This window comes from Chiloscyllium plagiosum, unplaced genomic scaffold (assembly GCF_037043375.1).
Source record: "Chiloscyllium plagiosum isolate Xiang-an unplaced genomic scaffold, Cpla_swu_hap1 HiC_scaffold_36, whole genome shotgun sequence".
NCBI classification, from domain to species: domain Eukaryota; kingdom Metazoa; phylum Chordata; class Chondrichthyes; order Orectolobiformes; family Hemiscylliidae; genus Chiloscyllium; species Chiloscyllium plagiosum.
In genome coordinates this window covers 30,115,297-30,140,970 of record NW_028270174.1, presented here as the reverse complement: position 1 = coordinate 30,140,970, position 25,674 = coordinate 30,115,297, and the positions used below count along the sequence as shown (strand labels likewise).

Sequence of the window (25,674 nt, the reverse complement as noted above, 5' to 3'; positions counted from 1 at the left end):
GCTTGTAGTTAATAGAAATTGTTATTTTCAGTATAACTAAAAGAAAGCCTTTCACTATCAAGATGTGTTAAACGTTGCAGATTGTTATTGAGACCTTATGTACTTTATCATGGTAACAAGCCAAGATTGGCTAGAGATTCATCCTCATTCATTCAATTATGTTTCTCATAATTTTTTCTATGATGAAACAAATCTTCATCTGTCCACAAATCTAGCATAAATCCAACCCTTTAAATCCTACTGTCGATTGTCTTTAGTGATTGAAGGTGTCATTGTCAGTATTGTCAAGTAGCACTTACCACTCAATGACCTGCTTATTGATGTTCAGTTGATGTTTTGCCAGGGGCTTTTGGCCCCAGATCTTATTAGAGCATTGGTTCAAATAAGGGTTAAATTCCAGAGGTGAAGTAAGAATGACTGCCCTTGATTTCTGGGGAGCATCAGACTGAAAGTGGCACTGAGAAGCTCAAATAGAACTGAAGTGAGTGGGGATCAGAGGAAAAATATTCAAAGATTGGAGTCATATCTGGCACCAAACAAGGTAGTTGTGTTGCTGGAGACCAGTCATCTTGCTACATCTCAGTTCTATTTGCTTATTGAATTTGGTTTTTTACAACATACTTTTGTCACTGTTTTTGTATTTACATGATCGACTAATAATGCACTATCTCACAGTTAAAATCTAATCTTATGGAAGTTCTCTACCAAATATTATAATAACATTGCCCTTCCGTACACCAGTGTTCATCATTTGCATTTGGTTTTGTCTCATTCAGTTTGTAGAGTAGCACCTGCTTAATCCTGATCCTTGAGGTATTGCTCTGTCTCATGTTTTAGTCCTAAGTCTTTTACATTTCCTATCTCCAATTTCGAAGTTCTTTTGATTTGGTTTGCTCACCTTCTGTCCTAATTCTGTAACACCCCTGTGATCAAGCATGTCTTGCTCTATCCTGGATTATATATTTATCTGATCCTCTGCCATATTCTGTCGTTCCTGTAGATCTGCCACACCTTGGGTGTTTGTTACATTCCTTCTCTGCTGATGTATCTCATGTTTTATCTTGGTTTTGATCTTGTAAAATTAGATCATTCTATATTTATTTCTAGTTTTACATATTTAGGCTGTTGGCTATGATGCTTTACCTGGATCCTGAGAGGTAATTTTTATTTAACATCATAGTCAGAAGCTTGATTTAAAATAACTTTCTGGAAGTCTGTTCGATTTTCTGTTTTTGAGATCGTGCTGACAAATGTGTAGTGTGGTTTTAGCCAGAACTTTGCCAATTTGTTCTGGATCATGGTTATTTGGTAATTATATCAGGGATTTTTAATAATCCATGGCAGCACTTACTTTTTCATAGTTTTGTCCAATCTCCTCCAGGTGTCTGCTTTCTAGCAAATTTCTTGAATAGGAGCGAAACTTCTTTTTTTTTTTAGCCATGTGTGATCTATGTTGTGGGACTTCATAAATTTATTTTAAATTTACATTTGTGATGTGTGGGTTTTCTGTATGTCAGAAGTTAGAAAGTATTTTATAAAGATTTCTGTAGCCATGGTGATTTTCTTTTCTTTTTAGTGCAGTTTGATGAGGGCTACGTTTGACAGTGCCAATGGATTTACAACAGGATGGTTTACAACTGAGCAAGGTATAAATGGTGCTTTGAGGTCTGTTAGAAATTTCTAGACTTGTTTTTTTTTAAATTTAGGGTAACACATTGTTTAGATGGAGAGACCTTGTTTTGCTTTTACTTTATTTTTGAGCAGTTTTGTAAAGTCCTTAGATAAAAAAGGTTATGTAGATCAGTGCTTCAGGAAAAGCTAGAATATAATAAGGCTAGATTACCTTTAGAGTAAGGAGCTAGTGATAGTTCCAAACCAGAAATATTGGGTTAAAACCCGGAAGAGGTTATTTGAAGTATAATTTTTTAATATAAGGTTTTTGATACTCCAGCAAGAGGCTATCAGTCTTTTCAATTTAAAAGTTAAAGTCACAATTACCTTAAACTTATTGAGGTGTTAGGAAATATTTTAATCTGCAGTGAGTGCTGTACAAGGATACTTTTGGTTTCTGTAGAAGAGGTTGCATTTATTTTGGAACTTGTGAAAGACTATTTTGGGAATCCTGGGATTATTCTTTAACCGTGTGTGTTTAAAAAAAAAATCTTTGAATTTATATTATAGCTTGGTTTATTCTATTTTATCTTCATTTGGTTAATAAGCTTCTGTTTTGTTGTTAAAACAAAATCTGCAACATTGCGTGCTTATGTTTCAGTGACAAACCATCTCTTTAAAAGCAAAACAAAATATGATATAGCAAGCCAAGCTTCAGTCTGGGTTCTGACTTGTCCAGCAGCAACATCAAATGGAATCATAACACCTGATTTAAGATGAGCTAATCCAAGTTGGAAATCCAAATACAGAGCTGATGTGGTAATGCTTCACATTTTCTTTTATTATTGTGAGCCTCAATTTTAAAATCCTGCTTTGTTACCTTTGTTTCCATTTCTAACCCCTTCCATCGCATAGCCACAGAAATCTCTGCATTTCTCTGACTCTCGCAAGTTGCTCATCACCAATTTTCAGGCATGCTTTCAACTACCTTGGCCCAAAGCTCTATTCCATTCATTTTAGTTTATTCCAGATCTTTTTATTTCTCATGAGGAGAGCTAGGAAGGAGCACAAAAAAGGCTTGGCAGGAAGGACTAGGGAGAATCCAAAGGCATTTTACATGTATGTGAGGAATAAGAGAATGATCAAAGAAAGAGTAGGGCCGATCAGGGATAGCATAGGAAACTTGTGTATAGAGTCTGAGGAGGTAGGGGAAGCCCTAAATGTGTTTTTTGCTTCTGTGTTTACTAAAGAAAAGGACCTTGTAGCGAATGAAACCATTGAGGAGCAGGTAAGCATGCTGGAACAGATAGAGATTGAGGAAGCTGATGTGCTGAAAATTTTGACAAACATTAAGATTGACAAGTTGCCAGGGCCAGACCAGATTTGTCCTCTGCTGCTTTGGGAAGCGAGAAATGTGATTGCTTTGCCGCTTGCGAAGATCTTTGCATCCTTACTCTCCACCGGAGTCGTACCTGAGGACTGGAGGGAGGCAAATGTACTTACTCTCTTCAAGAAAGGAAAAGGGAAATCCCCAGCAATTGCAGACCAGTCAGTCTCACGTCTGTCGTCTGCAAGGTGTTAGAAAGGATTCTGAGGGATATGATTTATGACCATCTGGAAGAGCATGGCTTGATTAAGTGCAGTCAGCACGGCTTTATGAGGGGCAGGTCATGCCTCTCAAGTCTTATTGAGTTCTTTGAGGATGTTACGAGACACGTTGATGAGGGTCGAGCGGTGGATGTGGTGTATATGGACTTCAGCCAGGCATTTGATAAGGTTCCCCATGGTAGGCCCATTCAGAAGGTCAGGAGAAATGGGATACAGGGAAATTTAGCTGTCTGGATACAGAATTGGCTGGTCGACAGAAGACAGCGAGTGGTAGTGGAAGGAAAATATTCTGCCTGGAAGTCAGTGGTGAGTGGTTTTCCACAGGACTCTGTTCTTGGGCCTCTACTCTTTTTGTAATTTTTATTAATGACTTGGATGAGGGGATTGAAGGATGGGTTAGCAAGTTTGCATTTGACACAAAGGTTAGAGGTGTCGTTGATAATATAGAGGACTGTTGTAGACTGCAGTGTGACATTGACAGGATGCAGTGATGGGCTGAGAGGTGGCAGATGGAGTTCAACCTGGATAAATGTGAAGTGATGAATTTTGGAAGGTTGAACTTGAAAGTTGAGTACAGGATTAAAGACAGGATTCTTGGCAGTGTGGAGGAACAGCGAGATCTTGGTGTGCAGGTACATAGATCCCTTAAAATTGCCACCCAAGTGGTCAGGGTTGTTAAGAAAGCATATGGTGTTTTGGCTTTCATTAACAGGGGGATTGAGTTTAAGAGCCATGAGAGATCTTGTTGCAGCTCTATAAAACTTTTTGGTTAGATTGCACTTGGAATACTGTGCAATCTGGTCGCCATATTATAGGAAAGATGTGGAAGCTTTGGAGAGGGTTCAGAGGAGGTTTACCAGGATGCTGCCTGGACTGGAGGGCTTATCTTACGAAGAGATGTTGACTGAGCTCGGACTTTTTTCATTGGAAAAAAGAAAGAAGAGAGGGGACCTAATTGAGGTGTACAAGATAATGAGAGGCATAGATAGAGTTGATAGCCAGACACTTTTTCCCAGGGCAGAAATTGTTAACACGTGGGGTCATAGTTTTAAGCTGTTTGGCGGAAAGTATAGAGGGGATGTCAGAGGCGGGTTCTTTACACAGAGAGTTGTGGGAGCATGGAATGCATTGCCAGCAGCAGTTGTGGAAGCGAGGTCATTGGGGATATTTAGGAGACTGCTGGACAAGCATGTGGTCACAGAAATTTGAGGGTTCGTACATTAGGTTTACCTTACATGAGGATCAATGGTCGGCACAACATCGTGGGCTGAAGGGCCTGTTCTGTGCTGTACTGTTCTATGTTCTATAATTACATATCCTTGACTCTGTCATATTTTAGTGGCAATCTTGTAGAATTGTTTTTCTCAAGTGGATTTAATCCTAATCCAACCAAACTGATTGTCCTATTTTATCCTCTGCCATTGTTGAACTGCTTTGTTCTATGTTTAGTCTTCACCTTGCAGCTTGGCGTCAATCTCAGATTTTTGCTGCACTTGTCTTGCATCTTCAAATTGACCAAATCTTGAAGTTTTGTGCTTCGGCATATTGAGGACGTCTTGTCCAAATATTTAGAATTTGCAGTAAAATGCAATATTATAAACTGTCATGTACCTTTAATAAAGATAATTTTATATTTTAACACTTCTCCATAACTATTACAGTGAACATGGAGTCATACTTAGGCAAGGTGGTGAAGAAGGTGTTTGGTACAATGCCTTCATTGGTCAGTGCATTGAATATAGGAGTTGGGATGTGGCCCTACAGGACATTGGTTAGGCCACTGCATTCAAACCTGGTCTCCTTGGTAGAGGAAATATATTAGCGCTGAAAATGTGTTGCTGGAAAAGCGCAGCAGGTCAGGCAGCATCCAGGGAACAGGAGAATCGACGTTTCAGGCATAAGCCCTTTAGACTTGAAAGTGGTGCAGGAAAGGAAGCAAAAAAGATTTGAGGATAGTGCTGGGGTTGGAGGGTTTGAGCTATAGGTCAAAGGTGTTTAGACTGGTATTTCTTTCCCTGGAATGTCAGACTGAAGGGTGACCTTATAGAGATTTATAAAATCATGAGGGTCATGGATAGGTTGAATAGCCGAGGTTGGGGAGTCTAAAACTAGAGGGCATAGGTTTAAGGTGAGAGCGGAAAGATTTAAAAAGGACCTAAGGGGCAGGTTCTTCACACAGCGGGTGGTACGTGTATGGAATAACTGTCAGAGGAAGTGGTGGTTCAATTACAACCTTTTAGAAAGCACTTGGTTAGGTTCATGAATAGGAAGGGTTTGCAGGGATATGGGCAAGTGCTGACAAGTGGGACTAGGTTAATTTAGGATATCTGGTCTGCATAAACGACTTGGACCGATACAACTCTGGTCCCAATCCTGCAGCCATGACCTGACATTTTATAGTTTTTTTAATTCTCTGTAGTTTTTACAGTCCTGTTGGTGTTTTATATTAAATTTCTTCTCTGTTCTAAAAATTGTTGGATTCATTGTAATCTAAAACCTGTGTTACCACTTTTCCTGTTTTTGGTTTGTTCTGGCTATTGGCCATTCTCTCTAATATAGTCCTGAAATAATCTCAACTCCATCCCAGGTTTTCATTCTGCCAACTGGTTTTGGATTACGATACCCACAACAACTTGCATTTATGTTGCACCTTTTACTCATACCAAAGCAGACCATGGTGTTTTGCAGCAACGTTACCAAATACAGTTTGACACTTATCCGCATAAGGAGCTATTAGGATAGGTAACTAAAAGTTTGGTTGAGAAAGTGGATTTTAAGGAGCATCTTTTAAAGGAGGAGAAAAAAGCAGAGAGGTTTACACAAGTTGAAGATTTATAGTGCTGGAAGAACACATGGGAATCCATTGAAGGATTTAAAAAACAAGAGTAGGAAATTTTAAATTGCTGGTGTTTGGAGTCACGGTCCAGCAGGGAGGACTATGTGCAAACAGGACTTTGTATGAGTAAAGATATGCATAGCAGAGTTTCCACAATTCTAACGCTTAACGGATAGTTTGTATAGCTACAAAGATTTTCACTTTGTCACATTCTCCCCAATTTTTGCAATAAACCTGATTCTACATTTGTATTATCTTCTAAGCTTGGGTTATTACTCCTAATCTTGTACTCGGCAGTCATCCAGTGTGGATTCTGTCTATATTCTGTCACAGATTGTCCCACTCTCTCTTCCAGTTTACTTTGTTCCAGATTTTCTTTCTGCCAAATAGTGTTGTATTAGTTCTGATTATCTTACTGATCTGTCTAGGGATTTCTATCTGTCTCTCTACATGCACTTATCCAAGAACCCAACCTTTTTCAGATTTCTCTTAACCACACTATTAGCCCAATTTCTCTATCTCTGGTTCTATGTTAGGATTTCCTTACACCCTTCTTATTCTAGGAGAAAGTGAGGGCTGCAGATGCTGGAGATCAGAGCTGAAAAATGTGTTGCTGGAAAAGCGCAGCAGGTCAGGCAGCATCCAGGGAGCAGGAGAATCGATGTTTCAGGCATAAGGGCTTATGCCCAAAACGTTGATTCTCCTGCTCCTTAGATGCTACTTGACCTGCTGCGCTTTTCCAGCAACACATTTTTCAATCCTTCTTATTCTGTATTGTAATCCTAGTCCTCGTCTATACTCTGTTCCAGGGTTTGTCTTTGCTTCTCTACTGTTTTATTACTCATGAATTTAATTTCACTGATGTCTAGGGGTTTCGCTCTTAGGGGTTTTGTTACACTGATTCTGTACATATATTCCATTCCGGGGTTTCTTTTTGTGATCCAGTGTTGCATTAACTCTGATTTTGTTTCTTTATTCCAGGGTCAATTTGTGTGTCCAGGTCTTTTTTGTATCAGTACAGATTCTGTTCACTTGCTCTGTCGTGGGCTAGCCCAGGCCTCTTATTCTGTGTCCACTATAACGTTTCTCTCCTTTAGTTGATGCATTAGGTATTTTTAAAATCTACACTTGTCCTGGTTTATTTCTGATCCTGTTTTGGTGCATTAACATTGATTCCTCTGCTTATTATTTTGTTACTCCAGATTCGACTCCCCGTGGGAGTTGTTGAGGAATGTTGGCTGTCCTGATTCTGCATTTGAACTCTGTTCCGGAGTTTCACTTTGACCCTGGTAACTTCGCGTCGCTCCTGATTTCATAGCTCTAATCTACCCCACAATTTCCATCCGACCCTCTTCTCCCTCTGTGTGTGTGTGTGTGTGTGTGTGGTGCACTTTGGTCCTGGTGCGATCATCCGGATTCTGCCCCTGGATTTCCGTCTGCCTCGGTTTTTGAGGTGCTCGACTCTGCGAGCTCTAGCCCTGGCTTTCTCTCTGACCCTGTCAATTGTTAAATGATTCCGGAGGCTCGCCTCTTGGCCGGGGGTTTCTAGCTGCTTCCCCCGGTCATGGCTGTATGAAGTCCTGATATTCATGTACACACATGTATCTATCTTTTGACTTTCTCAAACCCCCCCAAAAAAAGGTAGTTGTGTATTAGTCCTGATCCGGAGCTGAGCTGAGCTCTGTGGCGTGTGTTGCAGCCTGCCTTTGGTTGTGTTCACGGCCTCTGGCTGATGTTTACTGTTTGATTGTCCCAGATCAATCGGCTGGCATGGTGGAGGTGATAGTGGGAGCTGCGGCAGCAGCAGCAGCAGTTGCTCGCCGTTCCTTCCGAGTTTCGCGATCCCAGTGAAAGAGGGGCTGCGCTCTCTCCTCTCCCAATGCAAAAACGCCAGCGCTTTTTGAACCGTGAATGCCGCGGGACGCCAGCGAACGCAGATCCGCTTCTCCAGACACACCGGGCAAATGTAAACAGCTTTTCTTTATATAGAGAGATATATATAAAAAAAGAAACTTTTCTTCCCCCCCCCCTCCTTTTTCTCTCTCTCTCCAACAACAACAAAAAAACAAAGAAAACCTTTTTTTTTTGGTCACGAATTTTATGATGATTGCTAATATCCGGATCTTAATCGTGGAGTTGATGCAAAAGCAGTGGAATAGCTTCTAATGCAGCGATGAGTGAACTCGAGAACAGACGCTGGGTTGCAATGAGTTAGTTATCACAAGCTCTTTATTTTTTAATTTTTTGTTTGTTTAGTTGGTTTTATTCCTGACCGAAAAGCAGCAACAGGGGGGGAAAAAAAAGAAGGAACCGTGGGGCTCCATTGGATTTAAGAGATTTTCTTTGGGTTGGTGGTGGGGGGGGAACTGTGGTTAAATTTTATCCACCTTTTTTTTTGTTGAAGGGTTCTTTTTTTTTAAAAAAAAGAGTTGTCCCGAAATAAACTGTGTCGAAAGCTTGTCCGGCCGGGGGGGAGGGGGGAAGCTGGAGATTATGGGGGATTTTGTAGCTCCCGCGGCCGCCCTGAACGACAGCAGCGGCGGCGGGATGGGAGCGGCGGCTGGGGCCAGCGGTGTTCCCAAGCACAGCACCGTGGTGCAGAGGCTCCGGCAGAGGATCGAGGGCTTCAGGAGGCACCACAACAACTGCGAGGTGAGGCGCCAGCAAGCGCAGGCTCAGCAGATCGAGCTGGACCGCCAGGAGACCTTGACGCTCCACCAGCGGTGCCTGGAGCTCAAGGCGAAGAAGACGGGCAAGCAGCGGCAGGAGTCCGCGTCCCGCAACAAACACTGTGAATCCGAGCCGCCTACCGGTCCCTCCGCCCCGGAGCAGAGGAGCAACACTCTGATCGCGGTAAGCACTAACTTTCACTTTTTGTTCCCCCCCCCCAAAGGTCCAACACAGGCTGGTCATTCATTGGCCCATTGATGGGGAAAAAGGGGGGGGGGGGGGGGGGCTGTTGTTTTGGACGGTTTTTTTTTCGAGTGTCACTCTAATGCTTACCTGTAACTTTTATAATGAGAAACTTTTGTGTGTGTGTGTGTGTGTGTGTTGTGGAGTTGAACAGTAGTTTCAGGCCAACTCCTGGACGGTTTACCCCTTGGGATGTGTGTAAACCCCTGTGTGGTGACATTTGGGGAGCACTTCCACAAGTTTTGCAGTTGTTTTTCTCTTTTGCAAAGTTACTATACGCACTGCTTCATGCCTAGCAACGAAGCAAGCCTTTTCACTTTCTGTGCCCAATGTCTATTAATGAATGTTGCCACCCGAGGGGGTTAGTTGCCTGGCCAGAGATTCCCTCTTCAACCTTCAGTCAGTGAGCTCGAAAGTCCGAATGCAGCTCCTTCTGATACAATAAAATGCAAAACTTCTGTCTCTCTCCTCCCTCTCTCCCCACCGGACAGATTTTTTTATTTGAAAACAAACCGTTGTTCCACCGCCGCTGTAGTCGAGCCGTGCTGTTTTGATCAGTTCAATCTACTCTCGTTTCCTGCCCCAGTAAAGGAGGAGTTGCTTTGGCTTGTATTTAAAGAGGTGGGTGGGATTTGGCTGATGGAAGGAGGGGGAAAGGAAACAGCTGCCAGTCCCCAGCGGAGGCTCCGCAGCGTAGTCGTGTTAGCTGATTCCCTGCTTGAAGATCATTGTTAATATTTGCTTATTTATTCAGCTTGGGTTAGACTGTATCAACAGCCTGTATATGAATGTTTGTTTGTTTATGTGTGTGTGTATGTACACATGGTATCTTAATACATTGCGATGTAAAGCAGATAGTCAGGAATGGCTCAAAACTGTTCGATCAGTTAATTTTAAACCTGGGACAGATAATACCTTTTGCTCAACAAAAAAAATTAAGGGATATTGGCCAAGGGCAGATATGTGGAATTAGGCCGCAGGTTAGCCATGGTCGTCTTGAATGGTGGACTGGGATTGAGGGGGTTGAGTCTTATTCCTAAGTGGTCAAAGGTATGCTGTTCAAAGGAAACCAGGGTGGGGAGGTTTTGGGGAGGGAATTTTAGAAAGTGGAATCTTCGATGGGAACGCAGAGTGTTTGCCAGAAGAGGAATTGAGGTTTTTTGTTTTGGAAAGGTGTGGTGTTATTAGGGTGGAGGAGGGGTCTCACATTTGTGAGAGAGGGAGGTCACAGTGGGACTTAATCAATGAATGAGAACTTTCAGACTTTAGATGTAAATGATTATATAATTGATTTGGATGCGAGCACAAGAGGTACAGTTAGTACGTTTGCAGATGACACCAAAATTGGAGGTGTAGTGGACAGCAAAGAGGGTTACCTCAGATTACAACAGGATCTGGACCAGATGGGCCAATGGGCCGAGAAATGGCAGATGGAGTTTAATTCTGATAAATGCAAGGTTTGGGAAACCAAATCTTAGCAGGACTTATACACTTAATGGTAAGGTCCTAGGGAGTGTTGCTGAACAAAGAGACCTTGGAGTGCAGGTTCATAGCTCTTTGAAAGTGGAGTCACAGGTAGATAGAATAGTGAAGAAGGCATTTGGTATGCTTTCCTTGATTGGTCAGAGTATTGAGTACAGGAGTTGGGAGATCATGTTGCGGCTGTGCAGGACATTGGTTAGGCAACTTTTGGAATATTGCATGCAGTTCTGGTCTCCTTTCTATCAGAAAGATGTTGCGAAACTTGAAAGGGTTCAGAAAAGATTTACAAGGATGTTGCCAGGGTTGGAAGTTTTGAGCTATAGGGAGAGGCTGGAGCAGTTTTCGCTGGAGTGTCAGAGGCTGAGGGGTGACCTTAGAGGTTTACAAAATTTATGAGGGGCATGGATAGGATAAATAGACAAAGTCTTTTCCTTGGGGTGGGAGAGTCTAGAACTAGAGGGTATAGGTTTAGAGTGAGAGGGGAAAGATATCAAAGGGATATAAGGGGCAACTTTTTCACACCAGAGGGTGGTGCGTGTGTGCAATGAGCTACCAGACGAAGTGGTGGAGGCTGGTACAATTGCAATATTTAACAGGCATCTTAATGGGTGTATGAATAGGAAGGATTTAGAGGGATATGGGCCAAGTGCTGGCAAATGGGATTAGATTAAGTTGGAATATCTGGTTGGCGTGGACGGGTTGGACCGAAGTGCCTGTTTCTGTGCTGTATGTCTCTGACTCTCAATTAAGCATTCCAGCTGATCTGGATCAGCAAGGACAGGGATTGAATAGTATGTGTGATTCAATGTTGATTAAGATGTAAGCAAGAGTTTTTGGATGTACTGAAGTTCATGGAGAATGAGAGGCTGCCAGGGAATGTTGAGATAGTTGAAAATTTGGAAATTTCAAAACAGGAACAAATTTGGTTCTGTATAGTGCCTCTTAAATCTTTCGTTGTGAAGCACTTTGACATTCTAAAAAAAGTAACTACATTTGAAAAATAAATGTTTTGTAGGCAAATGTGACAGCGAATTTACACACAGATTGTATTAACAGCAAAATGATAATTAACCAGGTAATCTGCTTTGCTGGATTGATTAGAAAGCTTACTGTTTGCAAGGATATCAAAAATTTCCCTTGCTTTTCATCAGATGCTAATTTTTTTTCACCTTTTTTTTGTTTGAACATGAAGTCAGCACCTTCAGCTTAAAATCTTATCCAAGGGATGGTACCGGTGACCGTGCAGTCGCTCCATCACTTACTCACTGAATTGTCACCCTACATCTATGGTCAGATGTGGGGTATGAACTCAAATCTTCTGACTCTGAAACAGACTTCTAAAGACATGAGTAAGGGTTTGAAGAACAGATGGGTTGAGTAAGGGCAAACATGGGTGATGCTGTATATAGTTCTATATAGGCAGGCTTTGAGATGTAGTGGAGGAATCTGTACAGAGCTCTGTCAGGATGCATTGGGCTAATACAACACAGAATCCATACTTTGAGGCTGTTCCGGTTCTGTGGGAATCTAACTGGAAATACTCGGGCATGGATTTGCGGGAGCTGCCTCTAGGAGCCGCAACACATTCGTGGACAGTGCACAGGAAGGCAGGGTTGGAGATGGAATGGTAGTCAGTAGATTCAGAATGATTTGAGGAAGGGGTGCCCGTGCAGTTTTAGGAGACAGAAGATGGGGATCCAGTTATAATGAATAATCAAAGTGGGCGCCAGCATAAGAGGTTGGGTGGGAAGGAGTCAAGGAAATGGGAAGTAGATTGTGATGAGGTTTGAAAGGCCATTCTGGTGAAACTGGGAAGAGGTGGATCTTCAAGATCAGAGTGTGGGCAGGACTTTGGAGAAGCTTGATTTTTTTTTCGTGTGTGTTGTTGATAAAGTAGAGGAAATGAAGCAGTAAGGCAGCTAAAATGACAGGCTTCATGGTCGAGATAATAACAACTCATAAGTTTACAGGGTTACTCAAGGTGAGAGTTGATGGGAATAGGCGAGAGTGGTTTAATGAGATCGTCATTGCTGGGGGGGGGGAAGGGAACTTGGTAATGCCTTTAGCCACTAGCATGATCATGGCCTATTTTACCAGAGGATAGTGAAGCATTCTGGGCCTCCATGAAATCTGACCAAAGTTAATTGTGAGACAGGCACAATTGATCCTGTGCCCCATGAGAGAGTAAAAATTGGGACCAAACCAGAGGTTATGATTTTGGGTGCAAGACGGTGAAGATTTGCTGGGGGCATGTCAGTTAGAGTTGGGAGTGATAGTGCAAATTGTGGTGAATGGTGGGAGAAAAGTCTCTCGGCACTTTAGGAGATGGTGAAATTGCAATCAACTGTGAAATTTTTCCACAGGTGATACAGGTGCAAGTGAATGTCAAAATAACTAGAGAAGCCCTGACAAAGAAATGCTGGCAATCTGAATCGATAGTGCTCAAATTACACAGCTGGTCAAGTAAAGGGAAGCTGATGTTTGAATGTAGATCCTTCGTGAAGCAGGGTGATTCATTCCTTACTTGTTTTCTCAGGGATGGGAAAGAAGAATGATTCTTGGTATTAGTCGGTAATCTGGCCCTCTTTGTCTTTTGTGGGTTGGATTGAGGGCAGAAATAAGTTCAAGGGAAAATTGTCACTAAGTCAAAACAGCACTCAAATATTTGTATGCGAATGGGTTGAAATGGAAAGGGAGTGATTTCAGTTGCTTCCTTTTTATCTTCATTTAAATGCTGCTTTATAAATGGAACAACAAATCTTTTGGGGGTGGCACGGTGGCTCAGTGGTTAGCACTGCTGCCTCACAGCACCAGGGTCCCAGGTTCAATCCCAGTCTCGGGCGACTGTAAGTGTGGAGTTTGCACATTCTCCCCGTGTCTGCATGGGTTTCCTCCGGGTGCTCCGGTTTCCTCCCACAGTCCAAAAATGTGCAGGTGAATTGGCCATGCTAAATTGCCCATAGAGTTAGATGCATTAGATTAGATTAGATTACATTACAGTATGGAAACAGGCCCTTCGGCCCAACAAGTCCACACCGACCCGCCGAAGCGTAACCCACCCATACCCCTACATTTACCCCTTACCTAACACTACGGGCAATTTAGCATGGCCAATTCACCGAACCTGCACATCTTTGGACTGTGGGAGGAAACCGGAGCACCCGGATGAAACCCACGCAGACACGGGGAGAACGTGCAAACTCCACACAGTCAGTCGCCTGAGGCGGGAAATGAACCCGGGTCTCTGGCGCTGTGAGGCAGCAGTGCTAACCACTGTGCCACCGTGCCGCCCACGGGGTCAGGGGTAAATATGGGGAATGGGTCTGAGTGGGTTACTGTCCAGAGGGTCGGTGTGGACTTGTTGGGCCGAAAGCCCTGTTTCCACACTGTAAGGAATCTAATCTAATCTAAAAATCAGAATTTAAGTATATTTTAGTGCAGTTGCAAATCAGATTCTCTCCAGTGGAAGCGTGCATGATGCTACCGTTTTTAGTTGACTTTATAAACCTTGGCAGATTTATAGCTAATAAACTTTCACAGTTTGTGCATACTGCAGTTGTAGCTCTGCTCATCCAATGTGCAGATTGATCTACTCCCCTGCTCTTTTGTTCTTGTTGCTGGTTCTCAAACCAGGATTCTATAAAGAGTGAGAAAGTGCTGCCCAATGTTAGCAGAACTTCTCTTAATTGACTTGCTCTGGTTTGAAGGCAGATTGTGGTTCTGAATCTCCTTATCTAGATGACAATAGGTCACTACACCATGTACACCTTGAGGGTTGCTTTGGACCAAATCTTGGATAAATTCAAAAAGAGTTTAATGCTATTTTTAGTTTTGGATGTAGGTTTGCTCACTGAGCTGGAAGGTTAACATCTTCAGTGGGCCTCCAGGCGAAGCACTGCTGATAATTCCTGCTTTCTATTTATATGTTTCGGTTTCTTTGGGGTCATGATGTCATTTCCTGTTCTTTTTCTCAAGGGAAAGGTAGATGGGGGTCTAACTCGATGTGTTTGTGTATAGAGTTCCAGTTGGAATGCCATGTTACTAGGAATTCTAGTGTGTGTCTCTGTTTGGCTTGTCCTAGGATGGATGTGTTGTCCCAACCGAAGTGGTTTCCTTCCTTATCTGTATGTAAGGATACTAGTGAGAGAGGGTCATGTCATTTTGTGGCTAGTTGATGTTCACGTATCCTGGTGGCTAGTTTTCTGCCTGTTTGTCCAATGTAGTGTTTGTTACAGTATTTACACAGTGCTTTGTAAATGACATTAGTTTTACTTGTTGTCTGTATAGGGTCTTTCAAGTTCATTTGCTGCTTTTTTTAGTGTGTTGGTGGGTTTGTGGGCTTCCACTGGAGGCCCACTCAAGATGTTACCTAGTAGGATGATGAAATGTCTGGAAATTAACCTTCCAGTTCAGCGAGCAAACCTACATCCAGAACCTCAACCTGAGCTACAAATCTTCTCAAAACTTGCTATTTTTAGTTTGTTTATGCTCTCAGTTGGGGGTTGGAGCAGACTCAGTCTCTTGTTTTAAATTTGATTCCCTAACTCTCTGCAGTAACTAAGTTCTGTTAGTATCTGGATAATATTTGATCGCTAGGCCTGCTTGGACCCATACCCTGGTATCACTGAACTAAAAATGTTGTGGAGGTGGGGGTTATGGCTGGTGAACAGCCAGTGTCTCCACTCTATATCCAATTCGGTAATCTGTGCTGGTGCATGTGTGCACAAACATCAAGCAATGACAAGATAGTCTAAACTGGCTGATTTGAATTCAACTTATTTGACTTGGGGGATGATAAGAGGTATTAACGAAGTGAAATCAGGTGCAATCTTCCAATGTTAGCAGGTTAAAATAGAGTAATATTTCAGAGTAATAATCTGACGTGTACTGCCACATCTATATATAAAATGTCTCTGCTTGTGTGAAATACCTGGGCCTATGAGTTCTGGTGTGAGTTGGCACTTTCTGTGAGAATGCATGAGGAGGAGAGGGGGGTGGATTTTAAACTAAAGTTTGTGTATATCTTTCAGTATTTTGCCCACCCTTGGTGAAAAATTGCTGTTTCCAACTGCTCAAAGGAATGGATAATTATCACTGCAGTGAATTGTCTGCCTGATTTCATTGCCTTCCATGTTTGAGATGGTGGGGGAAGCCAAGCTAGTGCAGAGTTCCACGTTTTTGAATTTTTGTTCCCTTGTATTTTGTACTGGTGTAGCAAGCTCTCAGCTGATTCTAAAGTAGGAAGCTCAGCCACGCAGTTTAATGAGCTCAGTTCCTCCACTCCAGAATGAAATATATTAGGATGTTCATGCTAAGCCTTCACGAATGATGTGTAACTATTGAGCTGCGATTGTTGAGCTCATTTCAGGAAAGAAAGCCTTCAACCATTTATCTGTTAATGTCATGTGAATAGACTGATCCTGGCACTGAGATACTGACAGCCGAATCATTAATTACTGGTGAATTACGTGGTGAATTACTGCGATCACTATTACTGTATTAGTTTCTATTCTCTGTCAGTTAGGGTTGAAAAGAAAAGACTGAGAGGAAGAGCTGCTTAATAGGGTCGTGACACCCAGTGAGCAAAAACAAAAGGCACCTCCCCAGCTCTCTCGAAGCTACAACTTCATTTCTGGTTACAGTTCAGTGAATGGCCGTGAACTCTCCAGTTCTTCATCAAGTACTTCATTTTAGTCAGAGGCCTTGCTCTTTGAGGTAGTGGTGTTTACAAACTATTGGGCCAAGGCTGGTATTACAGCCAAGCACAGTCCCTGTATTGTTCATTTATGCACTTCCAACAGGAACAGGAACAAGCTAAAGGGCTGATTGGCCCCATTTTCTCATATTCTAGTGCAGTGAGCATTAGCAGGTCATTGTCACTACTTTTTACTTTGCTTCGTTAGTTTACCTGCAAATTGTGATTAATCTGTTTAATTTTGATCAAACAACCTGGGATTCATTTGGACTATAGTGGCTGACTCCCATTTTCCTCCAATCTCCTATGAACAGGCTGCCTCTTGCTGCTATGATTATGGTTCCATTGTGCTTCACTCATTAGCAATCAGCAGCAAGAACATGCTGCTGCATTTGCCTTTCCTATCTGGTCTCACTGCCAGCCTGTACCCCAGCTGAGATCAGGAGCTTCAACAATGATTGAGGACTGAACCTGGGAGGCTTCAGTCAGTCCACTATTTCACCTCAAGAACACGTTTAACAAGGGCAGCAAGGAACTGGTGTTGCTGCAAACGTTCCAGTGAGTTTGCTCAGTGGATGGAGGAATATGAAACATGGGAAGTCACCAATAAGTTCCTTGTGCCAGGTAACTCCTGCCATTTGACAGATGCTGAACTCTGTCAGTGAGACTGGTCTTCGCTGAACAGCTTCAGGACAAGCCAGGAGCTGTCTTAATCCAAGCTCCACGACTGCAGCCTGCATGCAAGTCCATTATGTGCTTCTGGAGAGACACCGACAACTCTGGACAGTACTGAGAAGATTCCCATCAACAGAATAAGTGGCAGGCTAATCACATTAAACTCCACAAATGAGGAGATTACCTGTTACTTCGAAGATTTAAATTCGCTAACTAAATCATGGTATTCTGGAAGTGAGATTGAACAGTTGAGACATTGAAGTTTAATTATTCTGCTCTTTGCTTTTCAGTTTATGTGCTAAGATCATTAGAATGTTCTGGTTTTATGTAAAAACTCGATTACATCAGACAGGAGCTTGTTAAAGTATGCAGGTTGGGATCTTCTATTGGGTACAGTACCCAGTTGAAAGTTTCCTGACAAAATGTGCGCAGTATGTAATTTTGATACTAATCTCAAAATACATTTGGTGACCCGATTCTTTTGATCTTAAATTGATAATTTAAGGCTGTGCAGATTATGAATTGTTATCCTGGCCCTATAAGGGTCTTCTACCATATTGACACCCCCACCCCATATCGTAACAATATAAATTTCATGTAAATGATTTAGATGAGCATACAGAAGTTTGAGGATGACACCAAAATTAGTGGTATAGTGAAGCAGGTTATCTAAGATTACAAAGAGATCTTGAGCAATTGGGTTAATGGGCTGAACAGTGGCAGATGGAGTTTAATTTGAATAATTGTGAGGTATTGCATTTTGGTAAAATCAAACAAGGGCAGGACTTATACAATTAAAATTAGGACCTTGGGTAGTGTTATAGAACAAAGAAACCTAGAGATTCAGGTACATAAGTTTTTGAAATTCATGTCATTTGTAGACAAGCTGGTTAAGAAGGCATTTCGCATGCTTGCCTTCGTTGCTCAGACCTTTTGAATATCAAAGTTGGGACATCATGTTGAGGCTGTACAAGATGTTGGTGAGACCTTTTCTGGAGTACTGTGTCCAGTCTCGTCGCCCTGTCATAGAAAGGACATTATTAAGCTAGAGAGGGTTCAGAAGAGATTTACCAGGCTGTTGCTGGAAATGGCAGGCCTGAATTATATGGATAGGCTGGATAAGTTGGGACTTTTTCACTGGAGCATAGGAGGTTGAGGGATGATCTTTTATAGAGGTCTATCAAATCATGAGGTGAATGGCAGGTGTCTTTTCCCTCGGTTGGGGGATTTCAAGACTAGGATGCATGTTTTTAAGATGAGAGGAGAAAGATTTTATTAAGACATGAGGGGTAATTTGTTTTACACAGTGGTTCATGAGTGGAATGAGCTTCCACAGGAGGTGGTGCATGCGGGTACAGTTACATTGTTTGAAAGGCATTTAGATAAGTACGTGAATAAGAAATGTTTGGAAGGATATGGGTCAAGCACAGGCAGACTGAGCTAGTTTGGTTGAGGATTCTGTTCGGCATGGACTGGTTGGATGGAAGGGCCTGTTTCTGTGATGTATGACCCTATGACTGCATCTGTGGTTGGCTCAGGAAGCAGCCTGCCCATTCTCTGACACAAGCTGCAGTCGCCTCCTCTTTGGCAGTAACAAGTTTGCCAGAGAAATTCACTTTAAATGGTTCCATACTCCTGCTGTGGCTTTCACTGAACATGGGCACACTTCCAGGATGCCAGCTGTTTTGGGCCTAGTTTGATAATCTCTGTTCCTGTGCTTAGAACTGCCACCAGGAGTTATAGCTGATCAAACTCTAGACTTTGGGAACCTTCTCAGGGACGGTACCACAATCAAACTTCAGGATATCTGCACAGACTTGTGCATAAACATGTCATCGGGGATTTCCATTGATCTTCAACCATAGCACTAGAAGTAGGCCATTCAACCTGTCGAGATTCTTGCACCATTCAATTTGTCTGTTCTGTGCATGTAGGAGAAAGTGAGGACTGCAGATGCTGGAGATCAGAGCTGAAAATGTGTTGCTGGAAAAGCACAGCAGGTCAGGCAGCATCCAAGGAGCAGGAGAATCGATGTTTCGGGCATGAGCCCTCCTTCAGGAATGAGGCTCATGCCCGAAACGTCGATTCGCCTGCTCCTTGGATGCTGCCTGACCTGCTGCGCTTTTCCAGCAACACATTTTCAGCTGTGTTCTGTGCATGTACCCACATTACCTCATATTCTTGCCTCAAAATGACCATCTGTGGTTACGGCAGCTGGTCAGAAGGATCCACAAGGAGGTTCCTGTGATGATCACTGGCTGCTGATCCTGTCAACAGGGTGCTGATGAAGTGTAACAGTGAAGTTTCAGTGCAACTCAAACTAAAACCTCCCTGTTTTTAGATGTGTGGGTGATCTGCTAGTGGTTACTGTTTTTTCACTGGTGGCGGGAACAGTTTGACATGACGCATCTGAAAGTACTTCACAAAGAAGCACTCTGGCTCAGCACTGAATTGTATTAGCCTGAGTGTGACATTTCCTGTATTAGATTCATACTAGTTCACTGCACAAACCTAATAACAGCATTGAGTGCACTTCATTCCACTGTTTCATAGAAACATAGGAGGTGACCTGTGTAAAGAGGGAACATTTTGAAGAGGGAGCCCCACGTGCAGAAGCACAGGGCAACCGCTCTTCCTTGTCAGATCATTTAAATCCTCTGCTTTGATTGGCATGTTGTTTGTCTGATTTGGATTCGATCACTGTTAACTTTAATTTGCAAGCTCCTCCTAGTTAGATTTTACCCATCCTTTTCTTAAAATACTGATTCTTTCCCACGGATGTCTCAAGGGTGCTTTTGATGCACAAACCAGATATTTATAGAATCATAGGATCCCTGCAGTGTTGGAGAACGCCATTCGGCCCATCGAGTGTACACCACCCCTCCAAAGAACATACCACCCAGACCTACCTTTATAACCTACATTTTCTATGGCTGATCCATCTAACCTGCACATCTTTGGACTGTGGGTAGGAAACCAGAGTCCCCAGAGAAACCCATGCAGACATGGGGAGAAAGGCAACTGTCTGTGTGGAGTTTGCATGGAGGGAAGAATTAAGCCCAGGTCCCTGGCGCTGAGGCAGCAGTGCTAACCACTGAGCCACCGTGCCATTCCTGTTCAAGCAGCCCCTGTTTAACTTAGATAGATGGAAGGATGGCAGTATGATGGAGAAAGGAGAGGCAAGAGGCCAGTTGTATTTTCTTCAGTTGTTGATTGAATTGAGGTCAGCCAACAAACTAAAACATCAGCGAATGCATTGTGGAATTTGATTGAGAAACTGGAGCTATGATAGATACAGCCCTCATTGCAGATGTCCTTGGAAATTATTTAAATGTTTATCGCTCATCCTTTGGCAGTGGCATGGTGCTTGCCCCAGTTAAACACCAAGGGAATCCCTTGTGACTGTTTCCCCCCCCCCCCTCTACACTCTGTCAGCATTACCTAGGCCCAAAAGTACAACTCTGCATCAAGAGCTTCCTAAAATGTCAGATTAAAATGGCAGTAGGAAGGGGCACAACATGAAGTGGGAACTATTAGTTCCATTCTCCCTCTTCCCCCCCCCCCCCCCCCCCCCCCGTTCTCATTGTGGGGAAGAGGAGATTCAAATGAGGCTGCAGGAGGGAACACACTTGGAAGTGAAGCTCCAGGGAGGAAAAGGTCCTTGTCATTTGGACAGTGTTTGCAAGTTATTGCAAGATGGGTGGGGGTTGTTCTGTGGGGCAGCGTTCCTAAACCTGGCTCTCTTTTCCTAACGTTCATACTCACCTGTTGTGGATTAGTGGACAGCAGTTGCCAACCATCCAGCTTTACCCCTCACTGCTGAGGGACACGTGCATTTAGAGTCATAGTCATAGAGATGTACAGCACAGAAACAGACCCTTCGGTCCAACCCGTCCATGCCGACCAGATATCCCAACCCAATCTAGTCCCAGCTGCCAGCACTCAGCCCATATCCCTCCAAACCCTTCCTACTCATTAGATTACTTAGTGTGGAAACAGGCCCTTCGGCCCAACAAGTCCACACCGACCCACCGAAGCGCAACCCACCCAGACCCATTCCCCTACATTTACCCCTTCACCTAACACTACGGGCAATTTAGCATGGCCAATTCACCTAACCTGCATGTCTTTGGACTGTGGGAGGAAACCGGAGCACCCGGAGGAAACCCACGCAGACACGGGGAGAATGTGCAAACTCCACACAGACAGTCGCCTGAGGCGGGAAACATTTATTTTGACCTGATTGATTTTATTGTTGTCACCTGTACCTAAGTACAGTGAAAGGTTTTTGTTTGTGTGGTATAGGCAGATCATATCATCCAAGGACATACAGATCATAGGGTATTTCAACAGAGCTTGGCATACAAGGTTACAGCTACACAGGAGGTGCACAAAAGCAAGATGAACATTAGATTTGAAATTAGAGAGGTCCATTTAACAGTTTAATGACAGCGGGGAAGAAGCGTTCCTTGATCCTGTTAGTACACATGTTTTAAGCTTCTGCCTTGTATCTTCCATCTCCGTCCTCCACGGTTAGAATTGTAATTATTGAATTAATTTGGATGAGCCATCCATTGGTAGTGAGGTTCTTGACTGCTGTTACGTTTACAGTGCAAAGCACCCATGTCTTCCTCAACTTAGAACCACAAATCCAGCCTGACAGCAGGATGCAACTTGTGGTTTCCCTTCAATTTATTGTAAATGAGGCTTTTAAATGAATGATGACTACAAAGGCAGGGCTCTTTGCTCCTGATTGTTCTGTTAGCAAAGTGTTTGTGTCAAATATTTACTCTACTTAACTTTAAAGAACTGGACTGCCGTTTGAAGGAGTGGAGAAACATTGCTTTTCAAGTGCCAAACAATAAACAGATAAGTGTTTGTTTCATTAGTCGCACTGTAATTATTCAGTTAAGAACATTACTCTCCTGGGCCTGTTACTGCAGGGTGGAATATTCACACTTGCTGAGAGCAGACAGTTCTGCACTGATGCTGGGTGTTAGTCTCTTTGCAGAATACAACTTCTGTGACGTTTTTGCTGTGTACCCGCAGGAATTCCTTGCCCTGTGAGTATTTTTGTTTCTGTGAGTGACATTGGTGTACAAATACAGGCAACAAAAGAGAAGGTTTTGACATGCTTTGTCCCTCTCCTCCACCGGCCCCTCCATGCCCTTTTCGACTAGGAAATCTTAACTCCCCAGTGTAATAAAGTAGTAAGGTGAACCGAAGGCAGGGTGGAGTTTTGAGGAAGGTGAGGGGATGGCAATAAAGGTAGGTTGGGATGGAGGGAGCTATTTTGAGGAGCAAAAACAAAACATTTGTTTTTGTTAATGAAAACCAACAATTCCCAGTGTGTGGAATGCTGTGGAATGTGACTTGGGTGCACCAGTGATCATGTTGCTTTCCACCCACTCGCTCCTCCTTCCTCAGTAAATTCCAGCTAACAAGGCTTTATTTGAGCCTTTACAGCAGAGTTTTCACCACTCATTCAGAGCAGATGGAAAATTTCCAGAAAACTGAGAGTGCCCCACTTTCTGTTCTTATGGGTATGACCAAAAGTGAAGGAAAACACACTTTAACTTCTTACCTCAGGAATTGTAATCTGAAGATCCTGACCGCTAAGTAAGAGGTGTATAATCAAATACTGATAATGTGGAGAGAAACGTTTTTCCTTTAGATTCTGCTTTGCTGGTTTTATCATCAGGAGCTGTACTCTGCAATTGGTAGACATGAAATTTGGCTATAATGGAAAGCAAGTGGTATTTGAGACATGCATTCTCAAATGAAGGGGTAAATATAGGACATTTTATTAACCACCAGCTGACAATCAACCAACTGTGCCCACTATGGCAGGCAGAATAGAATGACCAGTGGAATGGACACCACTTATTTCTGTTGGGACTTCACTGATAGTAAATTTCCACCTCTGTTTTCATGTCTTTCCATGTCCAAGTCTGCTCCTATCCTTTTGACCTCCTCCATTTGTACAATCCTCAGGTGTCTCAGCTCTGCCAGTTCTGGCATCTTTGACATTCTCAATTTTTGTTGCCTCTCTATTGGAAGCCACACATTTTGAGTGATTTGGTCCAAATTCTAAAGTTCCCTCCCCTAAACTGCTCTGCTGTCCTTCCATAAGGTGGTCCTTCAAATCTTAACACTCCTGTAAACCATTTTGGGACTTTTAACCGCATTAAAAGCGTTACATAAATGAGTTGTTGTTACACCACTGAACCATTCAGCAGAAAATCGAGTAAAAGTTTCCAAAGTAGACAGATTTCTAGCCATCCTTTGGGCATTATTCAGCAGAACCTTTAGAGAAACAGTGTAAGTAGTTATCACATTGTGTCAGGCAATCAAGAGGAGCAAATTCTAGGGATAGTACCTTTTGAAACAAATTTACAAAACCTGACTTTTTCGAAAAAAAAATTTGGGATGAAAGATTACTTTGCTACTGTGCAGCTTTATGTATGTGAGTAAATAAGAAAATTGTAGATGTTCTAGTCAAAATCTTTCAAAACTTCATTCGATTCAAGAATTGCTGCCTTGGATTGGAAAATTGCCAGTCACTCCATTTTGATGATACTGTGGCTTTAAGAGGTGCATTTAGTCCAGGTTTTCTTTAAATGAAGGTTGGCGCAGAAGTGCCAAACAGACTGCTCCAAAGCTAATAAAGCAAATAGCTTGTGAGGCAATGATTTTTTTTTAAAAAGTTGGAACAATAGAAGCAGCCTGAATGGGTGGGGTCAAGCTCCCACAGAACCAGAATTTTTTTTTTGTTTTAGCTTTAAGTAGCAGTTGCTATTAGGATGTTGAAGCTGGATGTGGAAGCTCTTATTGCTCTCTGTTACAGGTAAAATCTGGGGTTCTCATCCTGCTGCTAGAATTGCATGTGAGGCAATCTGTTTTACCGAATGTACCTTTGTCAATGTGTGTTTAGGAGATGTTACTACTTTGGAACAGTTACTGTTTAGTACTTAAATAATCTATTATTTTGTTAAGTATTTCAGTAGAGTCACAGCCAATTCTTTTCTTTAAGCTATACATTATGAATAAAGTGTGTTTTGCTTCAAGAGTGATAGTTTGACCAATCGTCTTAATATATTTTGAGGGGGCTTGGTCAGGCCCATAACGCCATTTGACGTGTAGATGGAGAAGTAGAGGAATGGAGGGTAATGGAAAATCTTGGAAAAATGGCTGGATGTAACCGTGGATGAGGAAGTTCATTTTCTCATACTTTTTATGGGCTACCAGTTTTTATGTAATGGTTTCTTGCAAAGCTGCTGCAGGAGATCTGTAACTAACTCATTTTTGCGAATAAATGCTTTGTTTGTGAAGAGACTCCTCGATGAAGGCTAATAAGTGTTTGTGATTTTTGTTCCACGTTTTCACCATCCTGTTCAGAATTGTCATGCACTGACTTACTACGTTGTTTAGCTGTCTCCTAGCAGTTCACCGTGCGTATAGTACTGGTTACAGCCTGGAGGAATTGGAGTTGTTCAGAATTGTGAGTTAAATGGACAGTTTTTCTGCAGCCTCTGGTGCTGATAGTACTTTTCTTCACTAAAGAGCTAAAATGCAGGACACGGTTTATAGATGTAGGAATGTAGAAGAAATAGATCAAGAAATGGTGTTTGAATAACATCAAACTTAATATTTGTGGTGGAAGGAAAAAATGTAAAAGATGAGGGGGTTAACTAGTTCCACAGCTTCAGTGATCTGATAAGGATTTGAACTTTTGCAACTCGTACAATCAGAGGCTTGATTTCAGCACGGAGGGCTGGGTTTTTTTAAGAGCATAGAAGAGACAATGGAAAAAATTGCAGGTGCGAAGGCTCTAACTGCACCGATAATATGGAGAGGAATGAGAAAAGTTTGCATTAATAAAACTCAGAAGGAAGGCTGACCTTTTCAATTTCCCTGGAGTTGTACCTTTGGTTTAGTTGCCCTTTTTAAAGGAATGTCACTTTTCATTTGCTTAAACCAGTTTTTTTCTCTGCTGGCAGTCTGCTTTGCAAAAGCCCATTCTAGGTGGTATCATTCGCTGACTGTACCACTTTAACTAATCTTATCAGCCAAGACTAATTTGCAGAGTGTATTAACCAGTTTTGTCTACCTTTTCATACTGTTGTCCAAGACCCATCAGTATCCTGCTGAGGAATAACATTGCTGCGCTCATTAAGAGCCAGTTTGGACTTAATATTTTACCTCAGTTGTACCCATAGGAGTAAGAGGAGGCATTTAGCCCTTTGTGTATGTTCCACCATTTGCATATAGTGGCTCAATTGTACTGCAGCTCCATATCCCTTACTTGACAAAACTCAAAATTGAATATTTTAATTAATCTAGCATACATAACTTTTGTGAAAAAGCTTCTGGAGTTGCATTAGCATTTGTCTGAGGAAGATGGCTGGCTACATCTTCGTGCAGGAAACCAAAACCTGTCATTGTCAGCAAAGTGATCGCTCAAGAAAGCTGTACTGTCCCACTGGTCACCTGTTATGACCTTGACAAGCGGCTGGTGGAGTTCAGAGGGTAAGTGGCAGGAACCAAATTGTGCTGTATCCCTGAAGTTTCTGAGCCTTTCTGATGTGCATTTTAAAGACCGACAGCTCGGCCTTCATATTTCAAAAGGCTGGGTTGCAAGGGTGGGAAATTCTTGGTGCTAGACTCCCCACTGAAGTTCTTCTTTCTTTTGATCAGTTAGGACCCAGTTTATTACCTGAAGCGGAGAAAAATGGGTGAGTTTTAAAATGATTGTGACAACCATTTCTCAAGGTCATCAGCTACTGCTCGTCCCTAGTTCTCCATGCAAAAGTAGGGGTGAGCTTTGTTATTGAACTATTGCAGTCCGTTTATC

At 42.6% G+C, this 25,674-nt stretch overlaps 1 protein-coding gene across 4 annotated transcripts in view; it reads left to right on the top strand.

Moving 5' to 3' along the window:
* Positions 1-25,674, top strand: part of maml3 (mastermind-like transcriptional coactivator 3) — a 532,876-nt gene that overhangs the window by 33,685 nt on the left and 473,517 nt on the right. For 2 of the 4 annotated variants that reach the window (XM_043674111.2, XM_043674110.2), the window contains exon 1: positions 8,534-8,908. The exons of 1 other annotated variant lie outside the window; for it this stretch is intronic. In XM_043674111.2, coding sequence (XP_043530046.2) covers positions 8,549-8,908 — 360 coding nt within the window. In that variant the 5' untranslated portion in view covers positions 8,534-8,548. Of the gene's footprint in view, positions 1-8,533; positions 8,909-25,674 lie in introns of those variants that run through there. One more of the 4 variants, XM_087980059.1, reaches the window with a different exon arrangement.